Here is a 22,331-nt window from a genome sequence, read left to right as displayed (position 1 = left end):
TGTGAATAATGCCGCAGCGAACACAGGAGTGCGTACAGGAAAGTTTTAACAGTAATTTTTGCTGGGTGACCGGAATGTGGGTGGCATTTTATCCCCTTCTACTTCTTGCATTCTGCCTGTGTAATAGTAAAAACATACATGTGTAATGGTGGCTCCCATTTGCCGAGTGCCTGCTCCATGCCAGACACTGTCGAGTCTCCATGTTCAGTCTTGCCACTGTCCTTGGACAGAGGTTCTGTCCTTCTCCTGTTTCACAGGGAAAGGAACTGAGGCTCCAGGAGTAAAAGGACTTGCCCCAGGTCAGGCCTCTGGTCGGGGAAGGTCCCAGCATAGGAAGTACAATTCCAGATTCATGTTTAACCATTACATGTGCAAACCATATGATGACGAGGAAGGAGATACAAATGTGTATTCAGGCACAGGATGTGTGTAGTTGGGTGAGTGGAACACTGACTGACTTAGCAGCCAGGGGACTTGATTCCTGCATCTGCTCTCGACTCTGTGGTTGAAATCAAATAAATTTGCTTTCAGTCTCAGTTTCCCCATCATTGTAGTTAAAAAAGAAAAACAAACCCACCAACCCTGAACATCACATTTGCCTGAGTCTCTGTCCTTATAAACCTGCTTGTGCAGGTACAGTAAACACTTACAGGTTTATGATGTTGGGACCATTAGCAGGGGGTGGTTTGGTTTTGTGAAAGTGGTGCATGGGTTTGGGATTTCTCAGGTCCAGGTACGAGTCCTTCGGATGCTTACAGTGCCTGGCCTCAGTTTCCACAGCCGCACACAGGGGCCGTACTGTGCTCCTTCAGGGCTGCAGGACGGGGTCCATGAGGGCGGGGGGCGGTCGCTCCTCAGTAGCTCTTCTCTCCCCTCTCTGCTCTTAGCTCACGGGATGTAGCTCAGAGCACAGAATAATGAGACCTGCCTAAGTTTCTTATGCATTGTTTGCCTGCTTTTGTAAAATAATCAACCAATGGTGGTGAATTGTCAGCACTCGGGGCTGGGGAGTGGGAAGTAGATGAAGCAAAATACAGGGCCCGGCAGAAGCACCGCCTACGTGAGAGTGGCTGGTAGGGTGACCATACCGGTGCAGCAATTTGTAGTTTGAATTTGAACACTTCCCCTAAAGTGTCATCTGGTGTGCCTGAGTGGGATAGTGTTATGTTACAGAATGACATGCTTATGATTTTGTAATAAAAGATTTTGTAATAAAAAAAGGGCACAAGCTGGAACCTGTAGAATGTTCCTTGTAGGAATGAGGGCAGAGGACACTCGCTGGGCCTCCTTTCCGGTCTCATGGAAACTCTGTTGGCGGTCTGAGCATGCAACAAAACAGTCCGCAGAGAGGACTGTGCAAACCATATGATTCTTTTAACCGCTAACCCACACTCCTTGGATGGAGTTCAAGTCTCTTTTTGGCTTAAATCTATACTGGGAATTTTTTTCATTTATATGTTTCCCGAAGAAAACAATATACGCACATACATGTTCTGGTTTGGGTAGAAAAAAAAGTGTGTGTCTATAAAACAATGATAGATCAAGACACTGTTCCTCCGGGACCGTGATGGATCGGGTGAGGACAGAGCTCCTTTTAGCTGAGTCAGCGGGCAGTGGGTAGGACTTGGGGGCCTGAAGTCAGCCCTGGACCAGGACTGCCGCCCGTCAGAGCAGAGGTCTCCTTAAAATAGCAGTAGCAGCTGGCACTTACTGAGCACCTGCTATGTGCCAAGCTTTAACGTCTTTATGCTCCTTCCCCTCTTGTTGATATATTTCTCTTTCTGTAAATATTTGAGTGTAACATGTAGCACACACATAAAAAGGAAATCTCTAGCTTAGCTTATGGTATTGCTTTAAGGTGTGTGTTCTTCTCATTATTACCCAGGTCAGGTTTGGTCAGCTCTTGCTTCATTAGGTGCATGAGCAGTTGGCTTTTGCTCTGTCACTGTGGAATGGTGCAGGTAGTGATCGATGAGCTGCGATGGAAAGAATCCCTCCGATACCCTTGCTGTCTCTGGCAGTGGAGTTCCTGAAAACAAAGTTTGTCGCTGGCCTGGGCCCCTGTGTGAGCACATGCATAACAGCCGCTCCTCGGTCAAGGTGAACACCTGTTGTAGGAACCCCTCTCCGCACCCCCTGTCCGGCGTGACCCCCTGCTGACCCTGCCTCCTCCTCACCCACCACATATCTAGTGTCAGGGAGTCGGTGTGAACTTTGAATTTAGACAGATCAACCATGTATATTCTACGTGGCTTGTGCAATTCTCTGAACCTCTCTAAGCTGCCATCCTCTCTTCTACAGCGAGGACATAGGGAATGCTGTGGCTGCTTCATTGATACCGGGGATTTGTGAGGATTACATGGAACAATTTTGGCAGAATACACAATACAATACTTGGTATATTGTAAACAGCCACTCAATGTCAAATAATACTAGGTCATTGCTGTCTTGATTTATTACCCACTTGAACTGAGACTTAGTTTAACACCTGTTGTCTGTATTAAGTCCCCCTCCACGGGCCAGTGATTGGACAATAGTGAGCAGATGCCGACGGACCCTGATTCCTGAGGTCTTCTCTTCCTTACAGCGGAGGTGTGCGTTGGAATCCTCCTGCTCCTGATCATATACAACTATTGGTTCCTCTACATCCCGTATTTGACATGGCTTTACTTTGACTGGCGAACCCCGGAGCAAGGAGGCAGGAGATCCAACTGGGTCAGAAGCTGGGCCGTTTGGAAGCACTTTAAGGACTATTTTCCAATTCATGTGAGTAGACTTGTCTTAAATAGTATGATTTTGAGAAGAATGAAACATTTTGATTATACATGTTTCAAACTTTTCTCCTTTTAGGGGAGAAAGTGTACAAGTCAGCCCAAGTTACTGAATGGACTGTAAGCTAAATCGAAATTTAGAAGGCTCTGGGGAGGGGCTCTGGGATCAGGAAATAGATAAAATTGGGGGGCCCTGGCCAGTGTGGCTCAGTTGGAGTGTTGTCCCTTAAGGGAGGGTTGTGGGTTCGAATTCTGGTTAGGGCACACCCCTACGTTGTGGGGTTGACGCCTGGCCAGGACGCGTGCGTGAGAGAGGCAACTAATCAATGTTTCTCTCTCTCCCTTCCTCTCTCTAAACAATAAAAAAAATGTCCTCGGGTGGGGGTAAAATCTATACTGGGGAAAAGCTCTCACCCAGAGAACAAAAAGTCATATTCTTTATTTCCTCTTTTTTAAAGTTCTAATGTATTTTATTTACTTGTCTTCATTTTTGTTAAATTTATCAGCATGACACAGGTTAATAAAATTACATAGGTTTCAGGTGGACAGTTCTATGACTCATCATCTGTATATTGTATTGTGTTCATGTACAAAGCGATTGTGTGTCATTTTGTTTCTTCCTGGAAACTAATCAGGGAACATTAGGAAAAGAAAAACATCTTGATATGCATGTGTTGCAGCTCATCAAAACCACGGATTTGGATCCAAACCACAACTACATATTCGGGTTTCACCCCCATGGAGTGCTCGTGGCTGGAGCATTTGGGAATTTTTGCACAAACTATTCGGCGTTCACGGAGCTGTTCCCTGGCTTCACCGCCTACCTCCACGTGCTCCCGGTTTGGTTCCGGTGCCCGCTCTTCCGGGAGTATCTGATGAGCAGCGGTGAGTGGGGGCGCTGCTGGTTCTGCAGGGCTCTGGGGGGCAGGGCCCCGGGCACGCCCCCTCCCCAAACCCAGTGCGGGTAAAGGTCCTCAGCATCTGTATCCCAACAGGGCGCTTCGTGTTCTAGGTGATGTTCCTGCCTCCTCGCGGCACTCCCCAAAGTGCCAGCAACGCACAGACTGTCTTTTTTTTGTTGTTCCACCCAGGTATCTAGCATAGTGCCCGGAAGCTAGGGATAGTCAATAGACGTGAATTTAACAAAAGGATAAATGCATGAGTGTATTTGTATACAGATGCGGGGGAGAGAAGCGAACAAAGGATACATTGCACCTGCGAAAAGGTATCTTGTATACCTTTAGGAATATTAGAGGTGAGAAATGTCCTTCGATGTGCCTTGAGGTAATGGCAGTATATATAATCTACTATCTGTTGCTTCCCTGCTGTAAACTAAACATAATCTGCCAACTCTGGCTTCCCAGATTACATATGGCTTGGGTCAGAAACAAGACTTCCTTGACTGCACTTTGCTGCTCTGAACTAGTGGAAGGCGCTTTGGTCAGAGAAGTTGCAGTTCTATTGATTCTGGGGGTTACACTCAGCTGAAATGCTACAAAGACACTGTGTGAGCTTCTGCCGAAAGCTCTCACCTCGACGGAAGGGGCTCAGATTGTTGGTTTTCCAATTTGAGCAAGTTATCGACCAACCATAAACTACAGTAACTTAGAAAGTGCTTTATGTGTATTACCGTCTTTGGCTTTCTCAGATAGAAAGAGAAATGGGTAGTTTCTTTTTTGAAAAATTTCAATTTCAGAATCAATAAATGGCATGTTCAGAGGTAAAATTTTCCATGGTCTTCCACGTTTTCACTACTTGCTGTTAATTGACCAGTCTCTGTTGTCATTAATGCCTGACAGAAAATCACTGAACACTACAGGACCCGGTTCTGTGGCTGCATTTTTAGGGTCCGTTTATGGACCTTCTCCCACATGGCCCCGGGCTCAGTGCAGTCGAGGCTGACACTGCATGTGGCCTCTAGGGGGAGCACTAAACCTCCCGAACTACTACAGAGGAAAAGATCCCTTCTTTTCCTTGGTTTTGCAGACGTTGGGTTAGGTTTTTCTTCTTTTTTTTAATTGAATTTATTGGAGTGACATTGGTTGATTAAATTATATAGGTTTCAGGTGCATAATTCTATAATACGTCATCTGTATATTGTGTTGTGTGTTCACCACCCCCAGTCAAGTCTCCTTCTATCACCATTTATCCCCCCTTTACTCTGTTCTGCCTCTTCTCACCCCCATTCCCTTTGGTGACCACCGTACTATTGTCTATGCCTATGAGGGGTTTTTTTGCTAATCCCTTTACTTTTCCGCCCAGCCCTGCTCCCTTACCCTCCAACACTGTCAGTCTGTTCTCTGTCTATGAGTCTGTCTCTATTTTGTTGGTTTCCCCTCCTGACAGCGTGGATGGGCCTGGAGAGCATCATGGCAAGTGAAATCGGTCAGTCAGAGAAAGACAAGTACCACCTGATTTCGCACATATGGGGAATCTAAGGAACAAAATAACAAAGAAATTAGAGTTTTATACAAGACAATTAAAGGGAAACTTTAGAAGCCTTTTAAAAATTTCAGAAAGCACAGAAATATGTTTACAGACACTCACATAGTTTGTGGATTCAAAGAGCAGCCGTAGGTGCGTTTGAGTGGCGTGACTGAGAGCAGGTGTGGCAAATTTGCGGCACAGGAGATGCAGGTGCGCCCTCCCCACTGCACGCGGTCAGCAGCCTGGGAGTCGCCCTCCTTGTGGTGGCCCCACCGCCACTGCCATTTGCTAGAGCCAGCGTCTGAGACGAGGCCTGTCTGTCTGCCCATCACGGCATTACGACCCCGTGAGAACTTTCCTGTGTTTGACGTCAAGTGTTCTAAAAACTACATAAGTGTACATTTACACAATGGAATTTTACTCAGCTGTTAAAAAAAGGAAATCTTACCATCTGTGACAGCATGGATGAACCTGGGGAGTATTTCACTAAGTGAAATAAGTCAAAGAAAGACAAGTACCATATGATCTCATTTACATGTGGAAAATAATAAACTAAATAAACTAACACACAAATAGAGACTTATAGATGTAGAGAACAGACTGACAGCTGTCAGCGGGGAAGGGAATGGAGTCCAGGTTACAAAAAGGTGGAGGGATTAAGTAAAACACACACACACACAGACAACAGTGTGGTGATTACCAGAGGGAAAGCAGGGCGGGGGAGAACAGGGTAAAGGGGGGATACATGGTGATGGAAGGAGACTCGACATGGGGTGGTGAACTGTACATCTGAAACCTACATGATTTTACTAACCAATGCCACCCCAATAAATTCAATAATTTTTTTACAGAAAAAAACGAAATAAAAATATCCAAATGTATAGCCAATGGAAGTTCAGGCCACTCCTGTGTCAGATTAGAGAACTTTCAATGCCTCCCCAAAATCTGCTTCCCGGGACAGGCCCTGGTCTGAGGCTGCCGTCTACTCTGCGTCTGCCTCAGCAAGTGCAGTCTGGGTGTCAAAGACAGACAGACAGACATGTGTGCCAGACCTCATCTAGCAAAGAACCAGCAGAGTTTGAGAGATACTTTATGATCAGGTGTCCGATTTGCTCTCACTCAAGAGATTTCTATGGCTGTAAGTGCTTCAGTCCTGCTCCACACCGGTCCTCCTGGCTCAGGCTGGTGAGTATGGGCCCAGCAGGGGTCAGCCAGAGTGTGTTGTGTTTCAAGGCTCTGTCTGCCCCTTCACGCCGGGGCAGGGAGTGGAGATCAGATTACAACAGTCTTGTCTGTGGAGGACTTTAGCTTTTGCCTTGTAGTGAGCCATGGGAACCTGTGGGGACCTTTGAGCAAAAGAGGGACCTGACTGTCGTTTGCATGCTAGAAAGGTCGTTCAGACAGCAGATGCATTGGTGGGAGGGGAGCCTGCATGCTTTGGGACTGATGGGAGGGGCCTGTGGCAGTGAGCAGGGACAGGTGCTGTGGCTCAGCTGGCACAGTGACGGTGGCAGTGGAAATGCAGAAGAGGGGATTAATATGAAAAAGGGTTGAGAGGGTCAACAAGATTGAATGACTGATTCGGCCTCATGAAGGCAGCATATGGTGAAAATGTCCCCATACCTCAGCATCTAGCAGGGTGTCTTCCCTGTAGCAGGTGCTGAACGAATGATTTTGAGCAAAAGATGGGCCAGCGTGGCGGCTAAGAAGAGGGGAATACACATGGGACTCAGTTTCTGATTTGAGCGACAGGACAGATGATGGTTCCAGTCACCTTGATCGGAATTGTTGGACAAGGAACAACTTCGTTGAAGAATTTGGTCCATGGGGTTTGGAAGCCTGGAGTTTGAGGGGGTCTTTGAGCTGTTGAGGCAGACAGAGTCTAAGCAGTGTAGAAAATCTTGTTAGATGATCTCCGATGCCATAAAGTATTATGATTAAAATGTTTTAATGTTTAAAAAAGGATCATTAGTTATTCCTTTTGTTTTATTCACTAAGGGCCAGTCTCCGTTTCTAAGAAAAGTGTGTCCCATGTGCTGAGCAAGGAGGGAGGTGGAAACATTTCAGTCATTGTCCTCGGGGGTGCAGAGGAGTCGTTAGATGCCCATCCTGGGAAATTCACTCTGTTCATCCGCCAGCGGAAAGGCTTTGTGAAAATTGCTTTGACCCACGGGTAAGTGGCTCTTCATTTCGACACTGTTAAGTGAGCACAAAGGAGTCAAGTAATTTTTGCAGCCTTTCTCCTGTCCACCTCCTGTGGATGTTCATGGCACATGGGATTGACCTTCCCACATCTCAATGCCATGACACTCGATAACTAAACTCTTTAAAAACAAAGCACACAAAGACACATGAGATTTCCAGCCAAACAAACAAAAGAACCATGGCCAAAACTACAGAAGAAAGATTTTCCTGGAACCCTGATTTTCTATAGAGTAAAACTCCACCAACTACTAGACTGCTCATGTACCCGCCCCCAACCAAGAAAGTCAAGTGTAAGTCAGTGTGGAACACAAAGTTAGCAGTCTAGGAAGGGGACACTAACGAACTGTTAGAAGTCTGTTGCAAAGTCAGTTGGACAGAATAACATCTTTCAATCTGTTTCATTTAAAATTCTGATTCTCCCCTCCCCCTGTTTTTTGGTATGTGTAGTGCCTACTTGGTTCCAGTGTTTTCTTTTGGTGAAAACGAACTATTTAAACAAGTGAGCAACCCTGAAGGCTCGTTGCTTCGAAGCGTGCAGAATAAAATGCAGAAGATCATGGGTTTCGCTTTGCCATTGTTCCACGCCAGGGGCATTTTCCAGTACAATTTTGGACTAGTGCCGTACAGGAAACCCATTCACACTGTTGGTACGTACATCAGAGACGAAAGGCTTGTCAAAACTGTAGAAATGTTACCTTCCTTTGAGCAGTGTTTATTCGTCTTGACTGAGGGGCTAATGCCAGAGACGTGGCTTCGAGTAAGATCTTTCTAAAATAATAATTCTACAATGTGCCTGTTATTTACAAAAGGACCATATTTTCCATTTGAATAGGAATTGATGACTTCTAAGATTCCTGCTCTTGAACTACAGGTGGAATCCAATTTGAGAAGTAAAGTTTCTAATCCTCCAGGATGAATCTGTCTTCTCTGTAGCAGATTCTTAGATGAAGTTCCATCAGAGCCTATTAATATATGCAGATTTCTGGATAAAAGATGTCTTCGTCATGTTCAATTCACATAGGCATCAGTTTCTATATCAAAAGCATTTTTTGCAGTGTAGATGTATTTATGCATATCTTAATATAGACTGATTTTATTTTTGAAAGTTGCATGTTTAGGGAAGTGGGGGTGGGGCAGGAGGGTGACAGACTGTTGATAAAAAAACTGAGGAGGAAAGTAATTAGGTCTTCGATTGAAAAGGAGCTGGAGAGTTGAAATTGTGGAGTCAGGTGGTAATAGCAGAGTTAACCAAAATTGTATACTTCCTAGGAAACTAGAAGTAGTAGTGTCACCACGGATAGCCCATGAAATGAAACGCAAATGTTTTCTTTTTTAGGTCTGTTTCATCGGGATGGGATTATACTACTGTTAGTTTATAAGAGCTTTGAGGCTCCCGTGCGGTCACGTGACATTTTAAATGCTATATTTAACTGAGATGGAATGTTAGAAGACGTTGATTAGTTAGTGCAATAGAAATACTGAGATAAGTGTAAGTCTTTAGTTGTGTTTTTTTAGGATAAGCTGGTTTCATTTTTTGGCATATTTTCAATTAGTCATTTTGATATTTTATGTGATATTTATATTTTCTATTTTTACTGTAGTTGATATTTTGGGGGATATAAAAAATTTAAGACATGTTTTTAGGATCTAAATGTTTAATTAAGTATAACACATATGTACCCCGAAATAAATTGGGAATAGTCAAAGCAAGCATATGTTTGCAGGTTAAACAATGATAGTTCTCACCTGGCTGGGTTAAATACTTGTTTATTTATTTATTTTCATTGTACTGAGTTTGCTGGGGTCGCATTGCTTAATAAAAGTATATGAGGTTCAGGTGTACACTTCTACAACACATCATCTGTGCACTGTACCCTGTGTTCACCACCAAAGTCCCCATCTGTCACCATTCATCCCCCTGGGGACATTTCTTTTTAAGCACTTTGTCATTTAGACAGCCTGGTTACGTTATACTGACAAGTAGTTAATTGGTCAAAGGTCAAATGGACATGGCCAGATTCAATTTTAGTATATGTGCTGCCGAAGCGAGCACAACATGGCCAGATTCAAATTCATCGTAAAGAGTAACGATTTTTTTGCTTCCTTGTCTTGGGTTGGTGCGTTTCTCCATGACCGTGTCCCGACTGTGCGCGTCGGCGGGTATTCCGCAGAAACGGTGCTGTGTCCTCAGCACGTGACGGCAGGGGGCGCTCGATGGCGCTTTGTCTGGATGCTGGTGATGTTAGCTTTGCTCCCTTTGGGGTTTGCCAGGTTTTTCACTATCAGGATAAATCTGTGGGTTTGTCTATATAAATCTTTCTATATTTACATGTATATGTTATGTGTTATATGTATAGATATAGAGATTATTTTTTCTTCATTGAGATGTTATTTGAGGGTAGTGTTACTTGGAGACTGTGGACTTACCCTTTTTTTTAAATCTTCATCTGAGGATACATTCATAGATTTTTAGAGAGGGAGGAAGGGAGAAAAAGAGTGAGCAGAGAGAGTGGGGGAGGGGAGAAAGAGAGAGAGGGGGGAAGAGTGAGAGAGACAAGAGCAACGTCAATGTGAGGAAGAAACATCAATTGATTGCCTCCCATATATGCCTCAACCGGAGAGCTTGAACCCACAACTTAGGTATGCACCCTGACTGGGGATCGAACCCACGACCTTTTGGTGTACAGGATGGTGCTTCAACCAGCTGAGCCACCAGTCCAGGGCATACCCTGTTCTTTATTAAACTTTGCTCACTCGTTTTTACCAACCATTGGTAATTCTGACCTGACTCCATTATTACAGTTGTGGCTGCCAGCTGGTGATTTTCTAACTGCCACATCCCTTTATATTAATTAGTCGTCATTTGCCATAAAGTCCCAGTGTTAGGTCATTTGCAGTATGGATACCCAGATAGGCTCACCAGCTGTGTTTGCGTGTGGCACAGAGAGAGATCCAGTCCCATCTTCGCTGGCCTCGACACTTCTGCTGCCCTCCTGCTAACCCCTCAGCCTGTCTTCCGATTGTAGCTATGACAGAAGTATTTATTTCATTTGGATTCTTATGGCAACATTGAAAATATACAAACAATGCCATTACGACATTGGTTCTTGCCCTGGCTGTTGTGGCTCAGTGGATTGAGTGCTGGTCTGCACACCAAGGGGCTGCTAGTTTGATTCCCAGTCGGGGCACATGCCCGGGTTGCAGACCAGGTCCCCAGCTGGGGGCATGTGTGAGGTAACCAATCGATGTTCCTCTCCCTACCCCTCTCTCTAAAAAAATAAATAAAATCTTTTAAAAAAGAATCAACCAGTGAATGCAAAAATAAGGGAAACGACAAATCGATGTGTCTCTCTTCCTTCCACTCTCTCTCTCTAAAAAAGAAAAAGGCATTGGTTCTGGCCATCCGCAGGTGCCATCCCCACTCACAGCTGATACTGCACCGGGGAAGGTGTTCTGAGGAAGTCTGTGGTTTGCGGTCTGACGCGAGTGACTAAGAACGTCTCCCTTATCTTCTCTGAGCCTCAGCGTTTCCAACTCTAAAGGGCAGACAGTTAAAATTGCCCGTTGCCTGTCTTCTCAAAGGGTCCCTCGGGAGTAGATGAGCTGATCCGAGGGGGGCGGGGGAGCACCCTGGGGCCTCCAGGTGCCAGGTGAGTGTATGCAGGTGAGTTTACAGAGCAGAAAATGAGTTTCTGACCAGATCGTTGACAGCTGCCAAATATATTTCAATTTCCTTGTGTAAGTAGGGATCCTGGCTGAAATGGTCATCTGAATCCGACAATGAGGATGTAATCACACAGATCCGGTTGTAGGACTTGGTACAAAAAAACTGATCTTGACTCTCCAAAAAATGTCAGTGTCGTGAAATACCAGAGAAGAGCGTGGGAACTCAGAGACATGACAGCTGCCATGGACTGGGGGAAAAAACGAGAAAGGGTACAACTGAGACAGTTGATCAAGTTCAAACGTGGGTTCAGTACAAAGTAATATGCGGTAGAGGTTAAATTTCTTGGGTATGGTAATGGTCTTGTTATGTGAGACAGTGTCTTTGCTCTTGTGTGCCGAATGAAGTATGTAGGGATGATCAGTGTGATTGAATTGCTGTCGTCTGCAACTTTCAGATGGTTCTACAAAAATAAAAATAATAATACGCATGTAACTACGTACAAAGGGGGCCCCAAAACAGGATTTATAAAAAAATTGTGTATTTATTCTTACATGTTTAAGCTTTAGTCACCATCAAAATACTCTCCATTTGATGCAATACACCAATCGAGACTTTCTCCCACTGCTCAGTACAGTTTGAATCCATCAGTTTTGATGCTGTTTAGCACTTCTGCTGTTTTTTTGTTTCACCTCTTCCACATTGGCAAAAAATTTCCCTCTGAGGACTTCTTTCATCTGAGGAAATGAAACAAAGTTTCTTAGGGTGAGGTAGGGCGAGCAGGGAGGGTGGAACAGGGAGTCAGGCAGTTTTGGTCAAAAACTGCTCAACACTCAGTGCAGTGTGGTCTGGTGTGCTTGTAAATCACCCATCATGACCTGGGCAAATGTGTTGAGTCTTCAAAAAAAATTCACTGAAGCCAAACGCAGCCTCTCACAACAATGCCAGCTGGCACACTGATACAGATGGGTTCCTAGAACATCACCTACCTGGGAAAGCCAGTACTACAAGGGGCCCACCCTCCAGGAGATAATTCTGGGTTTTATTAGTTCCCCCCTTGTATATGATATTCATATACATCTGTTTGCAAAAGGTTTGAAATTGGTGAGTGTAGTGGAAGGGTATGTAAGTGATTATTGCATTAGTTTTTCTATAGGTTTGAAAAATTTTTTAAATAAAAAGATGGAGAAGGGATGTACTTTATTTAAATAAAATTGCTTTGAAACCACATGAGGAAAAAAGTAGTCTATTATGTTTCAAGTCATTATTATATCCTGATAGGAAAAAAAAAACCACGCTAAAGTATTCTCTGAAATAGAAAGAATGGAAGAGGAACCTTTAATTGAAATTTTAATTGGAGAGATTAAAGTACATAATGTTGATGGGATCAGTATGGTGCCCAGTATAACATATAAGGTGCTCGGTAAATGTTCTTGAGTGCGTGGTGTGTAATGCGTGTATGTAGACACACTTACACACACCAGGCACACACCCCACGCACACTCACGGTGGGCGTCTGTTGACGCCTAGGTTCCATCTGGCGCCCCCACTGGGACCCTTCGCCCACACTGTCACGCAGCTCTCTGCCTGTTCTTTCTCTCCTGTACAGCCGTGTAGCTTCTAGAGAAAGTAATTCCCATGTGAGGCCATTAGAGAGAGAAACTGCAGAGTTTTCATAATTACAGAAAAGCAGAACAAAGATTTCTTTTTGTCAGAGATCTGCGCTTTGCCCTGGTGAGAAGGAAATAATGTCCATGTGCAAATCATTCTCCAGTTGTAAATACAGCGGCTCCCAGAGTCGCGAGTTCTTCACCTTCGATAAATGCAGCCCAGCACCTTAGACAGAGTGCGGCTGCCTCGGGCAGCGAAAACGCGTAACGAACCTCCAGTTGTCACATGGACTTGGAAAAGGGGACGCGTGGCCTGCCAGCCCTAAAAAGCACCAAAACCTAAAAGAGGGTTGGATTCCTGACTCTGCCACAAGTAGATGTTGGGTGGTTTTTCCAGGGCGGGGAGTTCTCTTGCCAAGAGCAGTCTGAGGCAGATGTTTTTCCCTTGGTATTGTAAAAAGAGAATTATGCGGCCGTTTGCCACTGACTCCATTTTAGGTTGAAGAGGTTTTTTTTCTTCTTCTTAGTAGTAAGCATCTCCTGTTTGTGGAGATGAGAACTCTGGTCTTTTAGGGCTCAGGAGACCCTTCTCAGATTTGCTAATTTTGTTTGTGCCCTCCGTCTTGATCCCTGAGAAGAATGGAAAAAGTTTTCTTACTCTTTAATCCAAGTTCAGGTCAGTTTTGTAATGAGGGGCAGAAATACTGGGTTTAAATCACCATTTCCTCTGCTGTGTGTGTGTAAGTTTGGCAACTTCCACCATCTCAGCTTCTGTCCATGTAAACAGGAGAAGGCAAGTATGACTGCCACACATTTGCAGAGAAAGGTCTTGTGATGCTAAATACAACAGGCCTGTTTGAGCTCTCTGGAAGAACTCTCTGAAGTACAAGGAAGTGCACTGAAGGGGACTGAAGTTGACTGTAAGATAGCTCATAGAAAATAAGACCCGATTTCAGAACGTCCTCATACAAAGTAAGCTGGGAACACAACACCTTGTCTTAGACAACTGTGCCTCTCTTTCCAGGTCCCTTGCTCCCATCCCAAATAGTTGCACTTGACCTCTGTCCTTGGGATAATTTCACTAAGAAAACCGAAGCTTTTCCTATAAAACCAGGAATTTGCTAGTAGACTGACAGGTAGACGTCACCCCAAACAGCAAAGTTCGGAGCTGAAAGGGAGCGTCAGAATCTTCCCAATTGCACTTTACGTCCTTTACGTGTGAAAATGCAGGCGAGGGAGGACCTTTCTCCTGAGCTCAACGTGCCTACTGGGGGGCCAGCACCAGACCCGGCCCGGCCCTGTGGTTCCTGTGCGTCACCAGCTCCCACTTCCACCCAGCGTCTTAGCCTCAGCCTGTGTTTCCAACCACAACAGACACAGACGGTTATGTTTCTACTTCTTTACTTTGTCAGCTGTATAACTACCAAATTCTTTTTTTTTAATTTATTGAATGTCCTGGGGTGGCATTGGTTAATAAAATTATGTAGGTTTCAGGTGTCTATCAAATCTCCATCACTGTTCATCCCCTTTTACCTCTTCTGCCTCCCCCACCTCTCTTCTGCTTCTAGTTCTTTATGTTGGATGACAAAGGACTGATGTCTACTATATAGAAATTCGACCTCCAGACTGAAAGAAAACTGTACACAAGCTTCTTGAGGCTACAAATGGTTAAAAATTTAGCACTTTGCTAAAATGTTGCAGTAAGGGTCTATATATACAAATGTACCTCCTTGGTTCTCCCTTAAGTAACCACCTGCTGTTACTGACTTGGATTTGAGCTTGGATGTAGCACAGGGCAACTCAGGGTAGGCAAAGGAAACCTCCTTTCCTATGAGTTCTATTCTATTACTCTCATCAGCCCCACTGGACCTCATGTCCAGGCTGATGAATCAAAAGTAATAAGCAGTTTGCCACCCAGCTGGTCATTGAACATCCTGTACATTTTAATAGCAGCACTAGACCAGCAGAGGGCGCAGTGAATAGCAGAAAGGACCCAAAAGAGCAAAAGCCCTGTGTACCTTCCTACCTGTATTCTCTAAAATCTGAGACAAGTGAGATTAAACTTATTTATTATACAAATGCATTTGAAAATGCATTGGAAGTTACCAGTTTTTAAAAAATGAATTAGTTCGTCTTTGATTACAGAGGTTAAACATATGTATTCTCACTGTAGAAAATTTACATAATACAGATAAAATGAAAATTTCTTCCTCTCTCCTTTTTTGCTTGAGGTAATAGTTATCAACCTCTTTTTCCATACTTTTTAAATACACAAAAAGCTTATTGTGCACCTAGAAATATAATTTTTTCATAAGTGAGATCATACGATTTTTTACAACTTCTTTCCCACTCAATACATTTAGACATCTCTGTGTATTGCATATTTATTATTTCATTTGAAAAAATTGAAGTGTAATTGCATTTCTGTTAGTTTCAGGTGTACAATGTATTGATTTGGTATTGGTATATATTGCAAAATGAGCACAGTAAATCTAATGAACTTCATCACTATACATAGTTACAAAAATATTATTTAATTAAAAAGTTGCTGCCTAGGATTCCATTGAATGAATGTCTGATGGTTTATTTAGTAACTTTTCTACTGAGCCTTTTGGTTGGTTCTGATTTCCACTCTTATAAACGGTGGCATCCTTGTGATCATGTAAGTTTCCTAGTACAGATATTTAGCTACAAAGACATCTTTGAATTTTTTAGGGTGCCATTACACAGAGAGCAGAGGGTTGATGCCTCATGAGTCAAGATCTCACAGTCAGTGAGTGATAAGAGGGGACTGTGGTCTGGCTGTCAGCTGTCCCCGAGGGGGCGCACTGGTGATGGGTACACAAGCTGTGGCCTCTTCCCTCACAGCTGCGGTCCACACAGGGGTTCACTTGACTCCAAGTCCAAACCACCAGGGCGCAGACAATCCCTGTCTGACGAGAAGGAAAGTTCTTTATTTGTAATCAGGCGGGATAAGGTGACCACCGTCAGCAGCCAGGAAAATGAAATGGGGCTTGGAGCCCGCAGGCCTCATGGGTCCCGATCGGGAGGTCTTTCCAGGGCTGGCCACTGAGGCAGTCATTTGGGGTGGAGTCGTTTTTGCTTCTCACGTCTGATGTTTTCTCTGTGTTTGCAGTTGGCCATCCAATCCCTGTTCATCAGACTCTGCACCCAACCTCAGAGCAGGTCGAGGAGCTGCATCAGACCTACATGGAGGAGCTAAGGAAATTATTCGAGGAGCACAAGGGGAAGTACGGAATCCCAGAGCATGAGACTGTCGTTTTTAGATAACCGTACTCTCAGAAGCCATTAAGGACGATGAGAAGACATCCCCTCCTGACGATAAACCCTTTAAATAAGTTTATTATTTTCCCTTGACCATGGAATCAATTTGCAACTGAAAAGTGTTGTTTTAGTGAAAGATGTTGATGTGTACCTGTGTAAAATAAGAATACAGTGTGTGATTATAGGATAAGGTTAGAGATGACTGGAAGTCTTTTAATCACCCTCCTTAACATTTAGGACGGTGAAATCATGTTCCAGGTTCAGGAATGGTTTCGAATTACATCCTCAAAAAATAGGACAGCTTCAGAAACCAATTAGACCCTTTTCTAAATATCACAATAATTTAAGATGGTGTTTCCACTAAGTGTGTCGCTGCTGTTCAGCACCGTTGGGACATGTAGGGGTTAGTGTGTAAAATAATCTGCCATGTGCAGCTGGAACCGATCATTTATTTATTTTTCTTTCACTTGAACACACTGTTTTATCCGTGAATAATGTTACTTTTAAGACTTAGATCATTTGATACATTAGATCATGTCAACCAGCACACTTTTATAGAAAGGGGCAGGATTTTTACACAGTGTTCCAAAAAGGATGAATCTCCCTCACGGAAACCCGTGTGGATTGGAGCCTGGCCCCTCGTTTCTGTTCATGCTGATAAGTATTCATCCTGGGCATCTGCTTAGGAGTACGTTCGCTCGCTGTAGAGAAGGAGGAAGACACACTTTGGCACAGGCTTTAGGACGCTGTTTGCAACAGGTTTTTATGGTAATAGAAATGGTTTTAATTTTCTCCCCCCATGTCCTCTTTGAATAAGAAGCTGTGAAAGAGAGCGCCCCCTCTGGTCAGATGTGTCCAGTGCTCAGCTGACTTGGGTTATGTGAGTCTCCCCGGAACTGGAAGTCACGTCTGTGAGAGCAGGGACCAGGGACCTTGTCCCTTCTGTGTGCTGATGTCTCACTATGCCTGGGTCACCTCGTCACACTTAGTAGGCACAAAGTAAGTACATGACTCAATTAATGTATTTGCAGAGGAACATGCACACTTTGCCATAAGGTGAAGAATTTTTAAAGCTCTACTGTAGGATGAAACCTGGAATAAGACGAGACCCACTTTCAGAAGGAGATAATTCTCTGTAAGTGTCCCCTGCCCATGGTTGACAGCACTGCGGGGTGGCCTGGAAGGAGCAAGTCAGAGGGACGTTTCTAATAATTAGCAGTAAAAATCATTCGGTAAGAAGAATGTCTAGTTTCCAAACAATGTCCATTGCTGGGTGCTGCTTCTGAACTTCCTCCACTCTGGGTATTTGAGGGTAACTCCCCTGAGTTGTTCTCACTCGTTGGTCCTATGTCTTCAGGCCTCTCATTTCTAAAACGTCAAGCTCTGGGCTGGAGCCGGGATTGGGTTCTGCCGGAGCAGAGTGCAATTGCACTGGGTAATGTCCTGAGCAGGGACGCATTTCACACAGGCGAAAGGGAACCCTCTTGACTGTTCTTCATAAGGGTTTGTGGCCATGATCTTGATTTTTTTTTTTTTTTGTAGAAAGCAGAGAATCTAGTAAACACTTCCTTTACTAGATGGTGGAAATTCAACTGTAAATCCTGTTACCCAGTACTAAAACAAATAAACAAACAAACATTTCTGTATATATAGAAAAGGAACACCATTTACATAAAATGACCCTCCAGCTGGTCAGAGGTCAGTCTTTCAGAATGTAACTGGAAGACCCAATAATGACAGCCAAAGGCCTTTAAGTTATTATAAAACGCATGAATTGCCTTCCTTTGGAGTGTATTAAAAGCTCATGACACATAGTGTTTTGCGGGTTCACAAAGGTATGAATTTTAACCTCATAGCTGGGAGGGAGAGGGCCAAGCTGACCCCTACCCCCCGCATCAGCTGGGTTGGTTGTCTAGCAGATACAGTCATGTGTGGTCAACCAGAGGCATTGAAAAATGAGAAAAGTTCTTCCCAGATGAATTTATCTAGAATTCCGCCATTTAAAAAATCTAGACATCAGTACCTTTAATTTTGGCATACCCCAAAATTCTCTTGTTAGGTACAGATATTAGGGAGTTCTCTTCTTTTCTTTGGGTCTCCAGAGGTGTTAATCCCACCAGGCCAGAAGTCCTTCCATAAACTCAAAGCACAGTTGTAAGTTCCACGGAGCCCTAGAAATTGCACATGAGTTTCTGTTGTGAATTTTGCTGCAATGCAGATGTGGGTAGTATATTGTATCCACAAGTGTGGTTTGATGGAGACCTCTATTTTAAAGGTTCTCATCTGCTACACACTTGCACCTAAAATTGGAGCAGCAAAGCAACACAGTAACAGCAGCAGCAGTAACCCCAGAACGCTGAAGAGACTCTGGGATAGCTGCCTTGAGAAAATGTGCGTGCGTGCTGTTTGGTTTGGACAGTTCTTTTTCCTGCGTTGCATGCACACTGGCTGCAGGCTGTCATTTCCTGTGTCCGCAGTCTGGAAGTATTGAAGTGGTCTGTGTCTGGCCAAGTCCGTTGTGCTCACATCGCAGGGCGTAGCCTTGGGGCTTCAGAGGGCCAGCCAGTTTTGCTCTGTCCCATGGGAACCAGGGTAAGGGTTGCTGCATGGTTTACACAAACCCTTCGCGACAACTGTGAAGATGTTCGAAGTGTACATTCTTCAGGGATGGTGAGCAAGCCTTTATCAATAGGTTTCTGTCCTGGGAATCCAAGGGCGTGGAACCCAGGCAGGAGGCCCACGCCTCTGTAACTTGATGCCTCTTTCAGGCTACCTCTTCCTCTGACCAGAGACCATGATGATGGGATTTGCTAATTGGATCCCCCCCCCCCACACACACACAATAATCCAGGATCACTGGTTCTCCTCTATCTCCTGTGTTTTTCATACTGAGTGATAAGATGTCTATTGGTGGTGCTGGGAGAGTTCCTCCAAGTCAAATTTGTATATCTTTTTAAAAAAGAAAAATAAGGGAGCTTCCAAACAACCAACTAGCTGCTCCAGTTTCTCTCGGGAGCAGTTCTTTGTATTAACAATAAAGGGATTTCTCTAGTACTTTATATGTTGATTTTTGAGACTGATCCTTCCCAAACACCTCCAGCTTAGTGCCTTAATATCTTAAGTGAGGAGGAGAAGGTTTCCCCCAATCCACAGCCACCCCCTGGGATGAGTCCCCGTAGCACAGTCTGGCTTGTGTGCATTTCCATCTGGGCTCTGGCGCAATCTCTCAATTGGATGCTCACAGCACTGGCCTGGCCACTGGATGGAGCACGTCACCAAAGCCAAGTTTCAGAGCCTGAAGGGACTTCACAGTCTGTCTAGTTATTTGTTCGGCCCAGGAAGGTGTTGAATCCCAATGAAGCTGAATGTGGGTTGGAACCAACTCCTCTGCTCTAGATTGAGCTGGAGGTGCTTCTGTGTCCTGATCATTGATCGATAAACCCAGCAGTTCCTGGAGGAAACAAAAGTGTCCAAAAAGTAGAATGTGATCTAAAATACACCTAAAGCAAGGGAGTCGACATCTCTCAAGCAAGCTCTGTCTTCCTCGGGCCGTGAACATTTTTCTGTTTTGAGACTAGTATACTGCATTGTTGACTTTCCCCTTTTGCAAGAGCTATTTTGGTGGTGCATCCTGGGTCCAGTCCAAGTTTTCAACAGCAAGCTTAGGCACCAGAGCCTTTTGTATTGCAGTGGCAGGATCAGGCGAGGTGCCTGTGCTCGGGGTGGTGACAGACCTTGCAAAGGATCGCTCTCAGCCATCTTGTGGTCCTTAACACGGGGCACAGTGACCTCATTATTCAGACAGGTGTACATAGATTCTTTCACATCACTGATAGCCCCGAGCTCTGAGTCTGTTCTGGCTCTGGTCTCATCCAGCTAGTTGCCACAGCTGGCTTTTTAAAAAATATATATTTATTTTTATAGCTCTCACATTCTGATTAAGAATTATCTTCGGGTCTCTTGAGAATTTAAAGCTAAACCTGACCTCCCTTGAATTCCCAGGGCTGCGTAGTTCTTGCCAACTGTACTTCCAGATCAGCTACCAGCCCAAGACTTTCTGGTTGGATTCTAGACCCTCCCGGTGGCAGTGGTTTGAAGGCAACACGCCCAGGGAACCTGGGTGTTCCGCTCTTCCACTCTCCCAGCTTCTCGTTCAAACAATCCTGTGGTCTCCGGTCCTCCACTAATGGGCTGGGAGACCTGGGCTCACTTCCTCCCTATAGAAGTCAAGTTCCGAGTGAATGATCAAGGTCCCTTCTGGTTCTGTGTCTATGGTTTCTGCTGACTTTTTTTTTCCCGTCATGGTAATGACATTTAGTTAGAGATGTAGAGTTATCTCTGTGTTTCCTGCAAGGCATACGGCGAGTCCGAATGAATGCCGCACTCTCTTGGTATATAGAAAACATAAATTGCTGCAGAAATTTCTCCACCATCACAGTGACCTTCAGTCCTGGTATTTCTAAGAAATAATTTAATTCTCTAAATAAAAGGGAGAAGTTGATCTACAAGGATTCCTCCTTTATAGTGTTCGAACTATGAAATCATAGGTTATCACTTGTTAAAATCTCTACAGGAGATGGTGAATTTTTGTATTTTCTCTATCGTCATGTGTTGCTGTGTGCTTTTTTAAAGCTCTCGGTTTGTAAAGTTTTGACCAATAAATGTGTTTTATGCCCGAGTCATAGGCATGTGGACGTGGTGTTTCACCTGCGTGGAACGGTTTTCCTTTTACACGCTTCGGCAAGGCTGCGTTAACTTGCACTTGCGTATGAACGTAGTCAAGGCAATGGCATGGAAATCGCGAGCATTGCACATCCTTACACTGAAGAGTCAGCCCTTTAGTTCTTCCCATGGGAGGAAGGACAGCGGAGAAAGGGGCAGGGGGAACCGAAACCCTCGGGTGTGCGGGGGTGGGGGGGACCCTGACAGGAGGCAGCAGAAGAAGAGGAGCCAGAAAACACCCCTAGTCTCACGTGGTGGGGGGAGGAGTCCTCTCAGAATGCGAATCCTTCGAAAACTGGCCGAGAGACTCGTGCGGATGACACAGTCGGTGAATCACGGCTCATGGCCACGGGGTTTCTTTCTGGGCGAAGACCATGTTCTAAAATTAGACTGCGGTGCTGGTTACACAACCCTGTGAATACACTGGAAACCTCTGGGCTCTGCGCCCCGAATGGGTCTGTGAATCGTATCTCAATAAAGCTGCTTCATAAAATTGAGTCAGCCGCACACTTGCCAAAATAATGGAAGCAGCTAAAAACTAAATCCCTTTTTAAAATGTGTCAGAAGGGAAATTGCCTCCCTTCAATGTCAGCACTTTGTACATGAAGGTTTAGTCCTTGATTTTTGAGAACTGTCGGCATCTCTGGTGTTCTTTAAAAAAAAATAGGTGTTTTTAATACTCTTTGTGAGTATTTTATTGGGTAGAGAACATGCTGTTTTATTACTGTGTAAAGTACTGGGTGACTTTCATTTTCACCATATTTTACGAACACTGCAGCATATGCTAATTAAACATTATCATATAAAGGCAACTCTCAGTATTTACTGACCACCTACAGTGCACCGGACACGGGCTAAATGCCATATACCGGGGTGTTCACTATGACACAGGGCTCTTAAAAGAGCCCTGTGAGGTTGGTACTCTTTTTATCCCACAGGAAACTGGGCTTGCCAGGGGCTAAGAACTTGGCCCAGGCAACCCTGATCAGGGTGGTGCCAGGGTCCCCTGGCCGGAGCCCTCACTCTAAGTACAGGACTCCAGAGCCCTCGGCTGTCTGCATCTCCACCACTAACTTGCTGTGTGAGTCTACACATGTGACCTCGTATCGTTCACCTGTTAAAGGGGTGGGCAGGGCAAGATCTCTGTGGCTGTTTGTGGGTCCAGCTACTGGTGGTTTCATATCTCCGTTTCTGAACACCCCCCAACCCCAATCCCAATGGGAACAGGTGCCGTCTTCAGCAACGAGAGCAACTCTGGGGACCCGTGGTGAGCTGGGACAATATTGCATCCTTCATTAGAAAGATGGGGTAAGAAAGTTTCACAAGTGGACTAATATTTGTTGTCAGGGTTAAACATTTACATTACATTAAGAACACTTGTTAAGCCTTGGCTGGTGTGGCTCAGTGGATTGAGCACCAGCCTACCAACCAAAGGGTCGCTGGTTCGGTTCCTAGTCAGTGCACATGCCTGAGTTGTGGGCTAGGTCCCCAGTGGGGCTGCGTGAGAGGCAACCAACCACACACTGATGTTTCTCTCCTTCTCTTTCTCCCTCCCTGCTCTTCTGTCTAAAAGTAAATAAATAAAATCTTTAAAAAAAACCAACAACACCTGTTTAGCTAAAAGTCTTTTGATGTTTTCGTAGCTGT

General features: G+C 44.7%; 1 protein-coding gene across 1 annotated transcript in view; it reads left to right on the top strand.

Moving 5' to 3' along the window:
* The window catches only part of MOGAT1 (monoacylglycerol O-acyltransferase 1), a 28,414-nt gene extending 7,779 nt beyond the window's left edge, over positions 1-20,635 (top strand). Inside the window, exons 2-6 of the mRNA XM_037147492.2 lie at positions 2,588-2,766; positions 3,452-3,656; positions 7,197-7,371; positions 7,851-8,050; positions 15,814-20,635. Coding sequence (XP_037003387.2) covers positions 2,588-2,766; positions 3,452-3,656; positions 7,197-7,371; positions 7,851-8,050; positions 15,814-15,968 — 914 coding nt within the window. The 3' untranslated portion in view covers positions 15,969-20,635. The remainder of the gene's footprint in view (positions 1-2,587; positions 2,767-3,451; positions 3,657-7,196; positions 7,372-7,850; positions 8,051-15,813) is intronic.
* Positions 20,636-22,331: the final 1,696 nt, after the last annotated feature.

The sequence above is a fragment of the Artibeus jamaicensis genome, unplaced genomic scaffold (genome assembly GCF_021234435.1).
Source record: "Artibeus jamaicensis isolate MK-2021 breed Jamaican fruit bat unplaced genomic scaffold, CSHL_Jam_final contig_1015, whole genome shotgun sequence".
Classification (NCBI taxonomy): domain Eukaryota; kingdom Metazoa; phylum Chordata; class Mammalia; order Chiroptera; family Phyllostomidae; genus Artibeus; species Artibeus jamaicensis.
This window is presented reverse-complemented; position numbering and strand designations above follow the sequence as displayed.